General features: G+C 45.7%; 1 protein-coding gene across 2 annotated transcripts in view; it reads right to left on the bottom strand.

Moving 5' to 3' along the window:
• The window catches only part of TBC1D19 (TBC1 domain family member 19), a 116417-nt gene extending 112358 nt beyond the window's left edge, over positions 1-4059 (bottom strand). The window contains exon 1 of one of the 2 annotated variants that reach the window (XM_077301474.1): positions 3810-4059. In XM_077301474.1, coding sequence (XP_077157589.1) covers positions 3810-3908 — 99 coding nt within the window. In that variant the 5' untranslated portion in view covers positions 3909-4059. The remainder of the gene's footprint in view (positions 1-3809) is intronic. The other variant, XM_077301473.1, reaches the window with a different exon arrangement.
• Positions 4060-18544: the final 14485 nt, after the last annotated feature.

The following is an 18544-nucleotide window of genomic DNA, read 5'->3' on the forward strand; positions in this document are numbered from 1 at the left end:
TATGTCCTCTGGGAGTGAATACCACGCTCTATGTGTCTTGGGAGATCTGTGCACAGAAGGGAGCTATATTTTAGTGGGAATATATGTGTAAAGCATGTTAGGACCAAGGATCAACATTTTAATTTGAAATTACTTTATTTAATTTATTCATTTGAGTTGTATATTAACAACTGCTAGAGATAGAATCAGCATTCAATCCAATTAAATTTGGTTATCAAGATTCATCAGTAACATTGGAGTCATAGCAAAATGCTTCCAGTGCACTCTTACCACCACTAGAAAAGTTATTCAGTATTGACTTAGGACATTAACGCAGAAAGTGTAACTGAAGGTCATCTAGTCTAGCCACCTGCTCAATGCAAAAGATCCAAAGGCAGAGCACAGCCTTGGTCTAAAGATCTTTATGGAGGGCATGCAAAATTCTAGGACTCTTCTGCACATTGGGGGGGGGGGAGAAATCATGAGCATAAAACTAAATATGAAGAAAAAATTGGGTTTTTGATTTCAGGTTGCAAGAACAAACAAGAACTGACAAATCCGCCTCCATAGTATGACTGTCAATATTCAGACTTGGGTTCAATACTAAGTGCAACGACCACCGCAGCCAAAGGCCTTGGTGCAGGACACAATCTACTGGTCGCAACTCAGCACTGCTTACAGCAGTGATTCTCAGCCTTCCTAATGCCGCAACCCTTTAATACAGTTCCTCATGTTGTGGTGACCCCCAACCATAAAATTATGCGTTCTGTCATAGAAAATGTCCCACCATGCCGATCTCGCTCTTTTCCATTGCTCCAGGCAGACGAATGCTCTATCTCGATCTACCCCGCAAGGATATTGGGTAGATGGTGCCCCCGTGGCCAAGCTGCTTGCCCTGCTGCGACTCCTGTGAAAGGGTCATTCGACCCCCAAAAGGGTCCCAACCCCCAGGTTGAGAACCACTGGCTTACAGTGAGGATTATAACCAAATCACTCAGAGAATTATCTTCAGCCTAAACACAGACGTATAAGAGTCTGGAGGAACAGTCCAGCAGAACTACTGAGTCAGACTTTTGAGTTATATATCAAAGCACTCAAAAGGACAATTTTTTTAGCACAAACAACAAAATCCTCTTTGTATCTTTGAGAAAGCAACAGTCGATAGACTAAACTTAAAATAATTAATGCCCTAAACCTTCTTATCATTCCCATAAAGGTAGAGGAAGATATTAGGTCAGGCTTTATCAACCAGGGTTTTGAGAAACCCTCGGGTTTCTTGATTAACCTCGAAGCATGCCAACTTCCTCCCTCCTCCCCAAATGGCCAATTATGGGCCTTGGAGGGGAATCGGGAGGGGCCCCAGCTACGCAGCTCTGCTTTCCAATGATATTCTGCACAACTGGGTCACTTTTGGGGTTTCTTGAAGGCAGAAGCATGTTTCAGGGATTTCTCGATAGTAAAAACATTGAAAAAGACTGGATTAGCTGGTGGAGATGGAAAGAACGTCTCTTGCAAGAAAGAAAGGACACTGATATCACATACCCTATTGCAGCTTATTTTAGCACCCCTCAGCATAACAGCTCCTGTCAACATACTGAGGAAAGAGAAAGCACATGAGACAAAGGACAATTCCATAAAGGCAGAAAAGGCCAAGAGGGGGTCGTATGGAAGTCGGGCAAATCTCCACTTCCACATGAGGCATCCACTGGGCAGGCCCGCTCCTGGGCCTGCCATGGATCAGGTCCTCAGGCTAAGGGAATGCAGGAGAATCCATGTTCCTTTGGCTGCTGCGGGGACTAACAGGGCCTGTCCCGCAGCAGGTCCATGTGGACACTGGCCCAGAGGGGGCAAAGAACACCATAGTTGGCTTTGCAACACTTTGCCATGTCACAAGGACCAGGGCATTCATTTTTATTTTGCAGGAAGGTGGGATTGTGCGGAAAGCAATCCCCCCACTGCAAAATAACTCCCCTTCCCCCCCCCTGTGTCGCGGAATTATTCAGCCACTGCTTTCTTTCCAGGTGTCCCACTGAAATGGGTTCCTGGCAAAGACACATTTTGGCACTGGAGCGGATCCAGCACTAAAATGGGGGGGGGGGACACTGTGAACTGTTATGCTCCGCAGCACAGCACCGCTAGCAGCCCAGTGTGGCTGCCGCCATGTGGAATTGGCCCTCATAAATGGGGCATGAAAGCTAGAAAGGAGAAACATAAAAAGGAATGGGCGGGGGGAGTGATAGCATGGTCTGGTGGCTAAGAGACTAAACAGTGAGCAAGTAGATCCCAATTTATATTTCACCTCTTACAAACCTCTCTTTATAGATAGAAATCCATTCACGAGGTAACGAGCTTGTTCTGTATCATTCCCTCCTCTGCAGTGCGACAAGATATCCTGACTTTCTTTACACAGTTGATTTTGGAAGGATGAGCAAGGGTGAAGACAGACACACATTCTGCATATGGAAAAAGTGGCTTGGTCATATCCATATATGAAATAACATGGTCCAAACCTCCCCCACCATGCCACTGGAAGCAACCCCCTTACACAGCTGTAGAGGAAAGACAATTTCCAAAGGGTTGGAACCAGTTTGCTGAAAAGACTGATGGCCTTCAGGAAAGTGGATTCACAGTGGCCTTCCAACCCTCCTGCTTTCTGGACAGATGTCATGTTGGCCTTCAGAATATGTGTCTGCTTTCATCCTTATATGACATACACAAAGCACACTGAACATTCAGAGGTATCAAAGCAATGCTTATTATTAATAGTAATACTAAAACTGTAATTACAATCCAGCATTCCTGCCCTTTACAATGCAGACACAACTTTGACTTGTAGGAGAGCATACCTGCCTGTCTTTTTACCCTTAGATGACGCACAAGAAGCACATTTAATGTTCTTAAGTATTGCAATGATTCTTATATTTAAATGAAATTAAAAATAATTTTGTTACTGCATTTCATCCTCTCTGGTCTTTGCAATGCAGATATGACTTTGGCCTCTAGATCAGGGGTAGTCAACCGGTGGTCCTCCAGATGTCCATGGACTACAATTCCCATGAGTCCCTGCCAGCGTTTTCTGGCAGGGGCTCATGGGAGTTGTAGTCGATGGACATCTGGAGGACCACCGGTTAACTACCCCTGCTCTAGATGACTATACAAGTCTTTAACCCTCAAAAAACACGTTAGATAGATGTACATTAAGTGTTTAGAAGCATTACAGCAATTCTAATCTTATCTTAATAATAATAACTAATAAAATATTATATATAACAAATAATAATATTAATACTATTGCACTAAAACTATTATTGCATTTTAACCTGGCTCTTTGCAATCCGGATGCAGCTTTCACCTCTGGCAGAATATACATGTCTGCCTTTTATTCTCCAATAACACACTAGACAGATGCACATTAAGTGTACAGCAATTCTTAATGATTAATAATAAATAAAATTATTGGTTATATACAAATATTAATAGTTTTGCACTAAAACTATGATTGCATTCTAACCTGGCCCTTTGCAATCCAGATGCAGCTTTGACCGCTGGTAGAATATACATGTCTGCCTTTTGTCCCCCACGTTTCATGTTCATAAATCTTAATAGCGATTTATTATTATTAATAATAATAATTATTATTATTATAGAAGGAATGCCAGAGTGGGGCGGGGCCACCCAGGCCATCTTGCCCCATCCCCTGCTCAGTGCAAGACCAGGGCCAGGGCGGGGACTCACTGGAGCGAGAGAAGGGGCGAGGGCAGGGAGGGCAGACGGGGCAGAGGCGCAGCCGGCGCCGCCCTTTGCCCGTCGCGGAGCCCAAGGCAGCTCACCCGGGCTTGTCGCTCCAGCTGGGAGTGGAGCCCCGAGGCCTTCAGCCTCTGCACGATCTGGGCGATGGTCAGCGAGAGGCCGCCATCCTGGCCGAGCATGATTCCCTCCCTCGGCCGCCGCGCCGCCGCCTGTCAGCCCCTACTCGGCGGGCGGACCCATTTCGCCGACGCTCCGCCCAAGCCCGGCTCCGGCCCGCAGCGCCCGCGCGGTGTTGCTAGGCGACGGCGAGGAAACTGGTGTTCGGCCGGCGGGGTCCGTCGCCAGCGCCGCCTTCGGAAGGTCGGTTCCGCCCCGCCGCTGCAACCCCCACCTATCGGGCGCCGCGCTCGTGCAACAGTCTCTATCAGGGGTAGTCAAACTGCGGCCCTCCAGATGTCCATGGACTACAATTCCCAGGAACCCCTGCCAGCATTCGCTGGCAGGGGCTCCTGGGAATTGTAGTCCATGGACATCTGGAGGGCCGCAGTTTGACTACCTGTTCTTGCCAGAGCTGTGGCGCTCTCGAAAGGCATCGGCCTCGCAGGAATCAGAGTCGGGTTAAATTGCCTTGCCAGATTATAGGGGTTGGGGGGACGTCAGACCTAGCCATACTTACCTGGCAGCAAAACCTACTCCCCAATACGCGTGGGTAGGACTGCGGCTAGGAGATGTGGAGCAAGCAAGTCAGCAGGTGGGAAACATGCTATGGTGCAGCCAACAGAAATCTCAAGAACGAAGGCTATGAAGGCTTCATTATACGATAGGTCTGAAGTAGCAGAACAAAATTTGAGTCCAAAGGCACCTTTAAGACCAAGTTTTAAGACCTACTGTTATGATGGTCAGTTCATACTCTGACGAAGAGTGCTTGCACTGGAAAACCCACGCCTTGAATAAAGCTTTGTTGCTCTTAAAGGTGCTACTGGACTCTGATTTTATTCAAGGCTTGAGCTTCCCTTTGCAGACACACTTCCTCAGACAATGGAACAATCATAAGAGTACAGATACAAGGAGAGAGTAATAAGTAAACAGTGTCACATCAAATCAAATAGACAGCATAATGATGAATATTGGATAGTTCCTTGCTAGAATAACAAAAACAGTCCTTTGGGTTCAATGGTCCATCACAAAGACATACGGGGGATATAAAAATGTTAAGGTTAGTGATTAATGGCAGATGCTTTCCTGGTTAAAAGAAACTAGTTATTAGTCCCATTCATCTCCACCTAAGCATTTATAAGACTGATGAGAATGAAAAATATAAAAATTCACTTTGTTTGTGATATAAGACTCTAACAAGAAAAGCAAAACATTTGCTTGATCAAAACTCAAGGTGGAAACTTCTACTACGCCCAGAGAGGAAAACCACAGCATTACGAGCTTTACCATGTTTGTCTTTTTGCTAAGGTGTCAATTTCTCCCCCCCCCCATATGTGCCAGAACTGCAAGTAGATTTTGATGTTCCTTAGAAACATGAATTTTAAAGTTCGAGACAGATGTTTCTCTGCAGTAGTTTAAGATGATAAGCTAAGGACAGACTGCAAAGGAAGCTACTTTGCTAAACCGCAGCCAGGCAGGTGTACCTTTGTAAAATCTTTGAATTTTTTTTCATGTAGACATCAACACCTACCCCCCCCCCCCGCCTGAGGCAGACACATAGACTGTAAACCCTTGTCTCTCAGACAATGAGGGTGGGGTATGAGGGAACATGAATGCAAAGGGGTATATAAGGAGAAGGTGCCTGTGGACAAATTGAGAAAGTTCACATATATAGTTTGATTGGCTGCGATCGTGCAGTTCCGAGACCCTTATTTGCATAAAGTTCTGTGGCAAGGATTTTCCACAAAACACTCGCCATTATGGAAGGGGGGGGTTCAATATGATCGTATATGGTCATATCACCTGCTAAATGCTCAACAAATTAAAAAAATATATTTAAAAAAATAAAATCCCAGCCATCCAGGAAACCCTCCCAGGGCCATCAAGAAACGCTAGGGATTCATGACCCTGGTTGAGAAAGCCTGACCTTCACACTTATGCAACTGATGGTCTGCACACGTGGTCCATGAGTATACTAATAGAGCGTGCATATTGTCCTTTTTTTGTTCTTGCAGTTTGCAAGCTGCATGAGTATGAAGACCCTCCCCCCCCTCAACAATCACAGTGTGAAGGCCTCTGGAACTGCAGGACCCATAGCATGTGCTACTTGGATAAACCATTTCTGATACACAGACCATGGAGAAAATGGTAGCTGCAGAAGGTGGACTCTTTGTCATTACAACCCATTGAAGCCCCACCCCTCACCAAACCTGCTCTCATTAGGCTCTACCCCCAAAGCTCTATAAATCTAATCCAGAGGAATGAACCCTAGGAGAGATCCATAGAGCCTTGTTCCTTGCAGGCTAGAGTAGCCAACCTCCAGGTGGCATCTAGAGATCTCCTAGTATCATAATTGATCACCAGGCTTCTTCATTAAGAATACATATACACATCTAGAACAATGTACATCCATCCCACAATGCCTCAGCGTTCTGAATCACCTTACACCAACGATACCAAGACATGAATCATAGAATCATAGAATAATGGAAGGGACCTCATGGGTCATCTAGTCCAACCCCCTCCACTATGCAGGACACTCACATCCCTTCGCTCACATCATGAAATATACCCCTAAGGTCACTCAGCTGGCTGCATGTGGAAGAATGGGGAATCAAACCTGGTTTTCCAGGTTACAAGCCACTCTTCTTAACCAGCCCTGTTATTGTAACACACAGTACTCAGAAGGTATTGCTGCTGCACGCTAGTTCTTTTCCTTTAGAAACAAAATCAAAGCAGATCCTTCCATTTCCCTGGCTAATCGAATATCAGATACTGTCAGCCTGTAATTGCCCTCCCAGGTTTCATTTGTTTTGAAGGACTGCCTGTGGTTCTTGAGCATTACAGCATTATGAAGCAGTTCCAGAATGCCAATGCTCCCCAGAGCAGATTCCAAAAGGCCAAGGATTAGTCTTCAAAGGATGTTAATAAGAATGATTGCAGCCAGATCAAAGCAAGGCCCCTACCGTGTGGCATTCTGTCTCCCACATAATGGCTAATCGGTTGTCTCTGGAGACTCACAAGCACAGAGATGATGGAGGTGGACTCTTGTTAGTTCACAACATCTCCAACCTGAGATTATTGGCCTCTCAACATGGGAGTCACATTTAAAACTGATCAGATCTATCTATCCATTGGCACATCTGTCCTCAATGAATGGATATTATCCTTTTTTTAAAGCTAATGGCCAACATCCCTGGACAATGCAGTAATCGGTTCCTTATTTATTACGTAGTAAGGAAGCTGAACTTCCTTTTTATGTCTCAAACTTAATGCCGATGAATCAGTTTCACTGAATGACTTTCTGTTCTCATAAGGGTAGAATATTTCTCTCTGTTCACATGGTTGGTTGTTGTGTGCATTTCTGTGATGCTCCTCTATTGTTGTCTTCTTTTACAAAAAGATCACCTTAAGAAGGCCAAGGAGGTCACTAAAGTGAGAAAACCAGCTTTGCCCAGAGTGCCCTCCCTTATTTCAAGCTGTCAGGCTTTCTTGGCACCCTGATTCATTGGGTGATGACATCAACTGACACAACATCATTTTCAGCTGCAGTGGCGGGCAAAACACATTAAAAATAACCTTTTCAAATATTTTTACTGCCATCGGAATGGTTTTTTTTTTCTTAAGCCTCTTGTAACAAAAATAAGAAATTCCTAATGAAATGGTATAACACTTATTCTTCTGAGGTTGAAGAGACAAACAACAGTAGGACTGAAAATGCAAAATTAAAATTTAGTGTCCCAATGTTGCTACAATTGTTGTTGTCAGACATTCTGTCATGTCCAACTCTTGGCGATCCCATGACACAGCTGTCTTCACAATCCCCGATCTCGCATCACCTCCCTCAGCTGTGTAATGTTCTGGCCGGTATCCACCCGCCCGCCGCCCGCCCACCGCTGCCCTTTTCCCGGCTTCTGCTGGGCCCAGGCGCTCCTTTGCAGCCGCGAGGGTGCGCCTGGCCCCGGAACAAGCCACCAACCTTCTTAGGCTTCTGCCGGGCCACGGATTCCCCGGGGCTCGGCAGAAGTCCACCCAACACACACACACACACACACACACACTGCTCTTCCCCCTGCCCAACCCACCTCACCTCTCCCTTAACCCTCCCTTCCCGACCCACATGCACGCACGCACACACACACACCTTTTACCCACACAAACGCGCGCACACACACACACACACTGCCATCTCCCTCCCACTTGCCCCCCTGCCAACCCGCCCCTTCACATATACCCCTCTTCCATCCCATTCTATCTATCTCCCTGCCTGCCTTCTTCCCTTCCTTCCTTCTTTCCTTCCTCCCTTTCTCCCTCTCCTTCCTGTCTCTCTGTCTCTCCCTCTCACTGGCTTCCTCTCTTACTTCCTTGATCCCTTCCTGTTCTTCTCCCTTCTATCCATCCCTGCAAAATCCTCTTCCCCTCCTTTCTCCCTCCCACTCCTCCTCCCCTCTTCTACCTTCCTGTGCGACATTCTTCCTCCCCACGCACTAGCGCCCGCTGTATTTCCCTTCACAGCGGGCTTTATTTCTAGTACATAACATAATTGCTTTCTCCATTGCGTTCGGTCGCATGACATGGCCAAAGTAAGTGAGCCAGAGTTTTGTGATTTTGCTTCCTGATGATAGATCAGGCTTTATGCCCTGTAGTATTTCCTTATTTGTTACTTTTGCTATCCACGGAACCCGCAGAAGCATTCACCAACACCAGAGTTCAAACCAATCAATTCTTGTCTGATTTTTTTTCATCATCTAACTTTCACAGCCATAAATGGTTAATGGAAATATGATCTCACTAATCTACATTTGGGAGTCAGGCTTGTGTCCTTGCTCTTCCGTGTTCAGTTCAAGCTCGCTATTGCTGAGAGACCCAGAGCAATCCGACGTTTTATTTCTGTACTGCAATCGCCACTCACATCAATTTGGGATCTGAGAAAAATGAATTCTTGTCATAAATCTCATTGTGAAACTAATGGAACAGCTGGGCATTCCTAAACTAAATTATGGCCCTCTAAATCCATTGAATTCAATGGGCTTAGAGCAGTGGTCGCTAACCCCCGGTTGGAGTAAGTGGGCTACTATGTTATGATTGATTAAGGTCTCATGTTTTCGGTGGGAAAATGAAGACCAACTGACTTCACTGTGACCAGTGCTCTCCTAGGTGCACTAGCTCCAGATTGAGGACTGAATCAAGTACAAGGTATTGGTTCTTATCTTTCACGCCTTAAATTGTCTGGGACCTTAGTACCTGCGGGACCGTCTTCTCCCCTCAGAGAAGTTTACAATTGAGCATACAAAGCCTGCTCAAGATCCCTGTCCACAAATCAAACTGGCCAGAACCAGAACCAGGGCTTTCTCAGCCTGGGAGAATGCTCTTCCAAGCAAGATCAGGGTCCCGCGGGATTACAAACAGTTCCGCAGAGCCTGCAAGACAGAGCTACTCTACAAGAACTATGACTGAGGCCTACAAAAAACACCTATAGCTGGCTTTCCTACAAACACACAGGGCCTGCAAAAAGGAGCTCTTCCGCCAGGCATTTGAAGGGCCCCCGCCCCCCGCCCCCCGCTCAGAGCTCCACCAGTATACTCTGGACCTGTTTGTACTGTTGCACTGTTGTTTTGTTTATATTGTTTATACTGTTATATTGTTATATGGTTACAACTATTAGTTATTATTATTGTATGGTTATCCACATGTTATAGACTGTTTCATGTACTGTTCTTATGTTCTGATATTCTTATGTAAACCGCCCTGAGCCTCCGGGGAGGGCAGTATATGAATGAATGAATGAATGAATGAATGAATGAATGAATGAATGAATGAAACAGACAAATATTAAAGGGTACGCCATAAAACGAACAACTGTAGCACTTTACCCACATGTACACAGAAACAGAAATGATGTGTTTCTAAGATTTTAAACATTTTAAGATTTAAAATATTTATTGTTTAAATTTTTATGATTTGGCTATGTTTTATTGTAAATAAATGGAGGCAGCCCAGAGCCTCCAGAAAAGGGTGGCATATGAATTAGAATGATAAAAAATGACAAATAAAAATTATGCTGTTAATTACAGTCAATTTTAATTAGGCCAGGTCCTGGATGTACAACTTATTTTATGATCGCTTATATGTCTGTGACATCATATGGCTTTTAGTTATGTTCTTTCCATAGGATACCCATTCGTACAGGATGTTCAAAAGCCTTGTTGACTGAAGTTTTAGTCTAACAGGTTCGATAACTTGGTGCCCCCAATGCTCCAATGAAAAAAAAATACCAAGGATAAGAAACCAAAAGACCTTTTTATTCATCAGCTGTGGAATAGTCTCCCTACAGGAAAAGCAGTGATCCAAAGGGCAGAGACCATGCAGGCTCCCTAAAACAAAGCATGTAGACTTCTGATTACAATACGATCACATGGTCAGTTGCATGGCAACCTCCAGTTCAATCCCCAAAGTGTCCCGTCAAGATCCCCTGGTCCTGTCCTGTCCTGTGCAGTGTTTGTGTGGGGGTAAAGATGGTGCTGGAGAGCTTGCTTTTGCCATGTAAATGTCATGAGCGCATCTTCAGTACTGGTACTACTGAAGGACGGAGATTTCCTGGAGGCACTGGGAGACATGGGTCTGGACGATCTGGGGCTGCCTAATCCCTGGGACAAGCAGTCTGGTACTAGCCAAGCTGAGACCCAGACCTATTACGTGAAACCCTGGGACAAGACCTCCGAAAGCCCAGGGGACTCATTAGAGGAGCAGGACTGACGCCATAAGACCAAAACCCCAGCGAGCCCCAAACGGCAGTAAAGACTGCACCAATCTACCATTACTACGATCCCAGTTCTAATCCCTTGGCTTGGCTCCTGACTACATCTTCAGTTTCTGACCCTGATTTGGCTTCTGACTTTCTCTGGCTCTCAACCCTGGCTCAACTTAACTCCGCTCCCCGCCCCAGCTATTGTGTGAACTGTCTCCCTTGGTTTCTGGCCTCCCAAACTGGACTCTCATTTATGGCTTGCCTTCCTTACTCAAGATGAAAGAAAATGTCAAAGTAAAGGCTTGTGCCAATTCTTCTTTTCTTTAAACAGACTTCTGTGTAGTCATCAAATCATAAAGAAATTTAAATTTGATTCATATTTTGATTGATATTTGCATAATATATTGTTTTGATGAATAATATAGTAAATCCAAAGACAGCCAAAACAGGCTCTGGATATATTCAATGTCTCAAGATTGCATTTTCAACCATATTTTCTTCAGTGGCTGAATCTACAATAAATTAATTACAAATAAAAATAACTACCAATTAACCTCAATATAAGTTAATTGTATATACAATGGAAATTCTAGCTGCTATTTGAATGCAAGTTCAATTCGATATCCTTCAGTTATTTCTACAAAATAAAATATCAACAAAATAGTAAATAATCTATTAATAATTTCTATAGTTACATTTCAAAGTTATACAAATAGTTACATTTCAAAATAATAGAAATTCCAGATCACATCTCACCATATACAAACTCCCAAAGGCTCCCAATTTCCAGGAGGATTCTTCTCATTGCTCAAAGGCAAAAATACCCATCAATCCCACATATAATTCGGCATTTAACAATGGCACTAAATAACAAGTGCATCACAAATGACATGAGAGATCCCAGGTTGTATTCAAATCCTTGGGTCCCAAAGTGTCCAAAGAAAATATGTAAAAGCTTTCCCGTTGGAGCAGCAATTTATTCAGGTCTACCTGGTGGTTTGGGGCCATGCTTTCTGTTTCTATCTTAGAGAAGCATAGATCTTCCAGATGGTGATTTTTCTTCAAAGTGGCTTTGTACCAGAATATCTCGAACTCTCAACTTTAAGCATGACAAATGCTCCAGGATTCAAAGCTAAAGAGGCCTTGATGTCATACCCACATAAACCAACTGACACGGACATAAAATCCCATAGATAACACATTTGGCTGCACAGTTAATAAATCCATTTATAATAATTCTAAATCCGCTGGAAGCATTCCTTGATTTTCAGCATATACCTGCATGCATGGCAGGACCCATGTGGGAAATTCCCCTTTGGTAAATTAGGGTAATAGCCATCCCTTGAGAAGGTGATATTGACTGATCCGATTTTCTTTTGTTTTCTGCCCACACTGCCAAGCGAACAGCGGACGATTCTCACAGCCGCTTATTCCAGACACTACTAGATGCCGATGTTTCTTAATAATAGGTAAAAGGTAAAGGTATCCCCTGTGCAAGCACCGGGTCATGCCTGACCCTTGGGGTGATGCCCTCTAGCGTTTTCATGTCAGACTCAATATGAGGTGGTTTGCCAGTGGCTTCCCCAGTCATTACCGTTTACCCCCCAGCAAGCTGGGTGCTCATTTTACCGACCTCGGAAGCATGGAAGGCTGAGTCAACCTTGAGCCGGCTGCTGGGATTGAACTCCCAGCCTCATGGGCAGACAGCTTCAGACAGCATTTCTGCTGACTTACCACCCTGCGCCACAAGAGGCTCTTTTCTTAATCATAGAATCATAGATCATGGAAGGGGCCATATAGGCCATCTAGTCCAACCCCCTGCTCAATGCAGGATCAACCCAAAGCATCCTAAAGCATCCAAGAAAAGTGTGTATCCAACCTTTGCTTGAAGACTGCCAGTGAGGGGGAGCTCACCATCTCCTTAGGCAGCCTATTCCACTGCTGAACTACTCTGACTGTGAAAAACTTTTTCCTGATATCTAGCCTATATCGTTGTACTTGAAGTTTAAACCCATTACTGCGTGTCCTCTCCTCTGCAGCCAACAGATACAGCATCCTGCCCTCCTCCAAATGACAACCTTTCAAATACTTAGAGGGTTATCATGTCCCCTCTCAACCTCCTTTTCTCCAGGCTGAACATTCCCAAGTCCCTCAACCTATCTTCATAGGGCTGATCTTATTCACTCTCACCAAAGGCTCAAAAGAACATAGTAACCTAAAAAGTGGAGTTTTCTTCTTGTATTTGTTATCTATGTTAGTCACATAACTTGCTCTGAGTACAATGGCCATCTATGAGAGATGCAACCCAGAATGCATGAAGCAAGTGGGAAACTGTCCTTGTTCTATGCTGTTCTCTACTGTACTGTACTGATGAGCATTTCTGGAGCCACAGCAGAAACTCAGATTGGGACTCCGTCATGTAAACTTAATTTCTGTTCAGCAAAGATATGAATTGTAGAGCATAAGTGCAGCCATTTTGTATATATTTTTGGCACCCCATAGATAGCAATACTGAAGACAGTGAAGCACTGTAATTCCTCTTCAAAAATATCAAAAGGTGAAAGTGGAACTAACCTATGTATTTTATATATGGCTTTTCACTCAAATCCTCCAGTCCTTATATTGCTCTCTTGACATTTGGCTGGTACTTTTAGAGCAGCTAGAACATCTGGAGAGTATACCAAGTAGTCAGGCAAACAAGACTAATTATGCAGAGATGGTTGAGGTTTTCCTGAAAAAGTGGTCTCCTTATTCTCCTCCATCTGTCAAAAGACCTCGGGGGTGGGGCTCAGCATAATGGTAGACAGTGGCTGCCACTGACAGCTGTAGTCCTCTATTTCCGTTCTCCTTTTACCTCCATTAACAGAAAACTCCATCTCACTACCCGAAGGAGTCTCAAAGTGGCTTACATTCGCCTTCCCTTTCCTCTCCCCCAAAACAAACACCCTGTGAGGGAGATGAGGCTGAGAGAGCCCTGATATTATTGAAGAAGAAGAAGAGTTGGTTCTTATATAGTGCTTTTCTCTACCCGAAGGAGTCTCAAAGCGGCTTACGTTCACCTTCCCTTTCCTCTCCTAACAACAGACACCCTGTGAGGGAGATGAGGCTGAGAGAGCCCTGATATCTTTCCACTACCATATTTCGTTAAGGGATAGGTATGCAGAGAGTGGACAGGGCCAATCTGGGTGAGGGGCCAGTTGGAAGGCGCAAAGGGCCTTCCGATTGGGCCCTCACCAGGACAGGCCAGAAAGTGACGGGGAAGCGGCGGGGAAGTAAATAAGGAGGCCTACCCCCCAGCCCCAGACGCACACCCGTGTGTGTTTCTGAGCCCGGAGGAAAGGCCGTGCCGCTGCCGGAGGGGAGGGGGGGAGGGAGGCCTTCCCCCCGGCCCTAGAAGCCTCTTCGAGGCCTCGGGTGTACTTCCATGGCAGGGGGAAAGGCTGGGCTGCCGCGGGGGGAGGGAAGGAGGCCTTCCCTCAGGGCCTAGAAGCACGCCTCAAAGAGACCGCGTTGTATGCTTCTTGTCTGGAGGGAAAGCCAGGCCGCCGTGCGGAGGAGAGGGCATGGGGGGCAGGGGAAGGATGGGGCCGGGGATGGCTTCCCCCTGGCCACAAAGCACACCCGTGCCCTCCCTGGGCTGTGGTTGTGTCACCGCCGAGGAGGGGGGCTTTCAAAGCCCGTTCTTATGAACAGGCTATATTTTCTTTTGCTATATTTTCTTTTATTTAGAGGAATCCCATTCTTAATTCTTAGAGAGTATGCTATGTGTGATTTTGCAAAGAGTGAGGTTGTCATTTTGTACGAACTAGGATCAAAGCCTATGTTAAGGACAGGCTCTTAAACGGGCAGCATGCAGGAGGGCTCCCACAGAGCAAAATGGACCAGCAATGTGCCCATGGTAGAGTGTGGCCAGCCCCCTTCCCTGATTTCCAGTGGCTTTGAGACATAGAAGCATGACAGCCCAGCCACTGTGAATAGGAGGTCTGCTAGTGCAGTGGCACAGATAATAAGCCAGGCCACCCGGGCCAGGGCTGCCAGCCTTCTCCCCCTGGCTTACTTTCTGTTGGCTTTTCCTCCTCTGGAGGTGGCGTGGAGAAGGAGGAGGAGGATGGGGCAGGGAAGACCATGCCAATTTGCCATCCTCTGGTTCATGTTCAGACCTGGTGTTGACCATGGTGATACTGGGGCTCTCTCAGTATCCACCAGGCCGGTCACACCATCAATTTGATCTTCGATGCTGGGGTAAAGGTTGATCTGATGACATTTGAAGTCATTCCATAGTCCGATCACCACGTCCTAAAGGCCTGGCTTCAGGTACCACCCCCTCCCTGTTCAGGGGGCAGCACATTTTAGCCCACTGTAGAGAATTGTGGATCCAGTTGGATTCTTGAAAGCTCTTCAGGATCCAGTGCCTCCCAGCAACTTGTTGGTGGCCTTAGTAGAGGATGGAGAGAGGAGGTGTTTGGTGAAGAACCTATGCCCAGATTGTAGACACACAGCAGGCAGATATAGGTGGTAAAAATCCCATTCCAAAGTTTAGCTAGAAGTTAAGATACACTTACAAATGTTAAGGGGAATCCAAAAAATAGCATTTAGCACACCAGCCAGGGAGGGAGTCAGAAGTTGCTTCTACTTCCTTGTTTGCTGCTTTTATACATCAGGCTAAGCACCTGCCAGCTATCTCAGCCCTGCTCCTGCAAACACTCATTCTCATGGTTAATGTAGAACTTATGCTGTGCTGCCAGTCTGTGCTGCCAATTCTCTCTTGTGGCTCCCTTCCGTTATTCCTTCTATGCTGTTCTCATGGCTCTTTGACAAAAGAACTGGCTCTCTTTTGCCCACTCAGGGCTAGCAGGCTGAGGAACCATCGTCCCACTACTTGACTGTGGATCCATGTCTGGCTCCTTAGAGACTGCCTTCTCTTGCCGTGACTCTGTTATTGACTGTGGGTTTTGGTCAGGCCAGCTGGCTGCCTCTTCCTCAGGGAAGTCCTCTGCATCACTGGGCTCTGCTGGAGCTGTGTGGTCCAAGACAACCTGCTGCTCAATTGTTGCAAACCTGTTTGGCATGCAGAAGATCCCCGACTCAATTTCTAGCCTCTCCAGTTAAAGGATATAGTGGCTGATGAAGTGAATCCCCTCTGCCTGAGACCCTGGACAGCCACTGCCGTGCTGACTGGACTTAATGTTACTTGTCATGATAAACCCTTATTGAAAAGCTGCAACCATATGGACTCTAATGAACCAATGGTCTGATTCAGGATAGTATGAACATATGTTCATAGAATCATAGAGTTGGAAGGGACCTCCAGAGTCATCTAGTACAATCCCGTGCAAAATGCAGGAACTCACAACTACCTGCCCACTCACAGTGATAACAATTTCATGCCCAAGTGATTCCCCCCCCCACACACACACACCAAAAATCTCCAGACTCCAGCCTGGCCTGGAGGGAATTCACCTACTAACCCACAGTGGCAATCAGCAATTCCCTGGGTTTGTAAGGAAGGGCCACAAGAGACAAACACTGGCACATCCCTCCTGCCCACCCACTCACAATCTGCCTAAGTTCATAAAATCAGCATTTCAGTCAGTTGAATATCTAGCCTCTGCTTAAAAAACTTCCAAAAAAGAAGAATCCATCACCTCCCAAGGAAACCTGTTCCACTGAGGAACCGTTCTGTCAGGAACTTCTTTCAGTTGTTTAACTGAAAATTCTTTTGAATTAATTTTTCCCAAAAGGAAACAGAGATATTCACCACATTTTGGAGGCTCCCATAAGAAGTCCATCTAAAGGGTCTTCTTGTCTGGTATCTTAGTAGAATGTGAAATCTGGTCAACAGAAAGTGGGGCTGGAACAACTGTAAAAAAAAAAATCCTAACAATACTCATCCCTCCCAATTAATTGGCTGAAGGTTTTGATTCCTTGCCTGGGCTTTGCTTCTGAAGTAAAAGATTAACTTCCCATCTTTAGAACTGGCCACTGAACTGACTTAGTATGGGCAAACGGTTCTGGTTTTGTAAGCTTTCCTCATCTGAACCATCACAAGCTAGACCAAAGCCGGTATCGTGGTTCTGGCCATCCCAGCGCTGTGTGACCAGGGGCTTTCTAAAGTTCAGAAGGCGGTGATTTCAATGTTGCTTGACCCCAACAGGAAACACTCAGCACAACTGCAACTCTCACAAAGACTCTATCAGTTCATCACTCAGCCATGTTAACGGCAACTGTCCCCGGCTTGTTTACTGAAGCCGGCAAAAGCTGTGGCCTGATGAAACCTCAAAGGAAAGCCAAATATTAATTTCCTGATATTCATAAGGCAACGCATTGGAATTGTTCCTCTGCTTCATATAAATGAGATGGGGAGAAGCAAATTTTAATCATGTTGATCTTCATCCAAAAGCCTAAGACTAACAATTGCCATCTATATAAATCAGTTGTGATGTCGCATAACGCAGCATCCACATAGTGTTCCACTTGATTAATTTTCTGGTTCTTTAATTCTAAAACATCATAATTCATCAGGTCGCCTTTGGATGTGCTGGTTTTCAACAGGGGAGCAGTCAACCCTAAAGGTCCTGCCAGCCATGTCCTCCCTATTAATGTTGCAGGAGGGTTGTCAGCTATGCAATGGGAAATACCTGAAGAATCAGGGTCAAAGGCTAGGGAGGGCGGAGCTTAAGGAAAGCAGCCATTTTCTCCAAGGGAACTGATGTCTGTAGTCTGGAGGTCAGTTGTAATTCTGGGAGATCTTCAGATACCACCTGAACTTGGAAGCCCTATGTGACAGGCATCCAAACTCTTCTACTAGGCCAAACATCCTTCGGTCCACTCTAGAGTTGGGCTTCCATTTTGTAAACTCCTAAAATGCTTTTTACATGTTGGGTTCTGCAAGATCTGTAGTGTGCCAGATGTGCTCTTCGGCACAGTTCGGCCGCCTCGGTGATCACTGAAGCCCGAGGCGGTGCATAGGAGGCCATCGCCATGGCGACGAGAGGAGGGGTAGTGATAGTGAAATGGGCTGCCTAAGGAGGTGGTGAGCTCCTCCTCACTGGCAGTTTCAAGCAGCAGCTGAACAGATCCTTATCCTGGATGTTTTAGGCTGATCCTGCATTGAGCAGGGGGTGGGACTAGTAGCCTTCATGGCCCTGCCCCATTCCAGGATTCTACGAGTCTAGTTCAGCAGGGGAATGGGCTGCCTAACAAGCTCACCCTCACTGGCGGTCTTCAAGCAGCAGCTGGACAGATCCTCATCTTGGATATTTTAGGCTGATCCCGCAGTGATCAGGTGGTGGGACTAGATGTCCTTTATGGCCCCTTCCTACTCTAGGATTCTTTGAGTCTAGTTCAGCAGTGGAATGGGCTGCCTAAGGAGGTGGGGAGCTCCCCCTCATTAGCAGTCTTCATGCAGCAGCTGGACATATACTTATCCTGGGCCCATTATGCATGCAATACTTTCCCCCACAGTCAATTTGCTGACCCTTTTAGATCATTTATATATAATTTAATTATAAATGAATTAAATTCCACTTATTCAGGAAACCCTCCCAAGGCGGTCACAAAACCCCAGGGTTTCCCAGAACCTTGGTTGAGAAAGCCTGCACGAAAGGACAGCCAAATGAGACAAAAAAATTCTCCCCCCACTGACCGAAGGCAGCAATAGAAGGGGCAGACGAATCTTCCTGGGGAAAGAGTTCCACAGCTTTGATGCCATGAATGAATGAATGTCCTGGATTGCCACCCACCATATCTCAGAAGGTGGGGACACCTGAAGAAGGGTATGGAAGCCTGTCCTGGGGTTACCCTGAGGGTGGCATTTCATTTAGTTTGGCCCAAAGGGGCTGTGCATTCATTTTTGAACTAATAAAAACCCCATTTGCTATTTTACCTTACATTAGCAAAAACAATTGAGAA

The sequence above is a fragment of the Paroedura picta genome, chromosome 10 (assembly GCF_049243985.1).
Source record: "Paroedura picta isolate Pp20150507F chromosome 10, Ppicta_v3.0, whole genome shotgun sequence".
NCBI classification, from domain to species: domain Eukaryota; kingdom Metazoa; phylum Chordata; class Lepidosauria; order Squamata; family Gekkonidae; genus Paroedura; species Paroedura picta.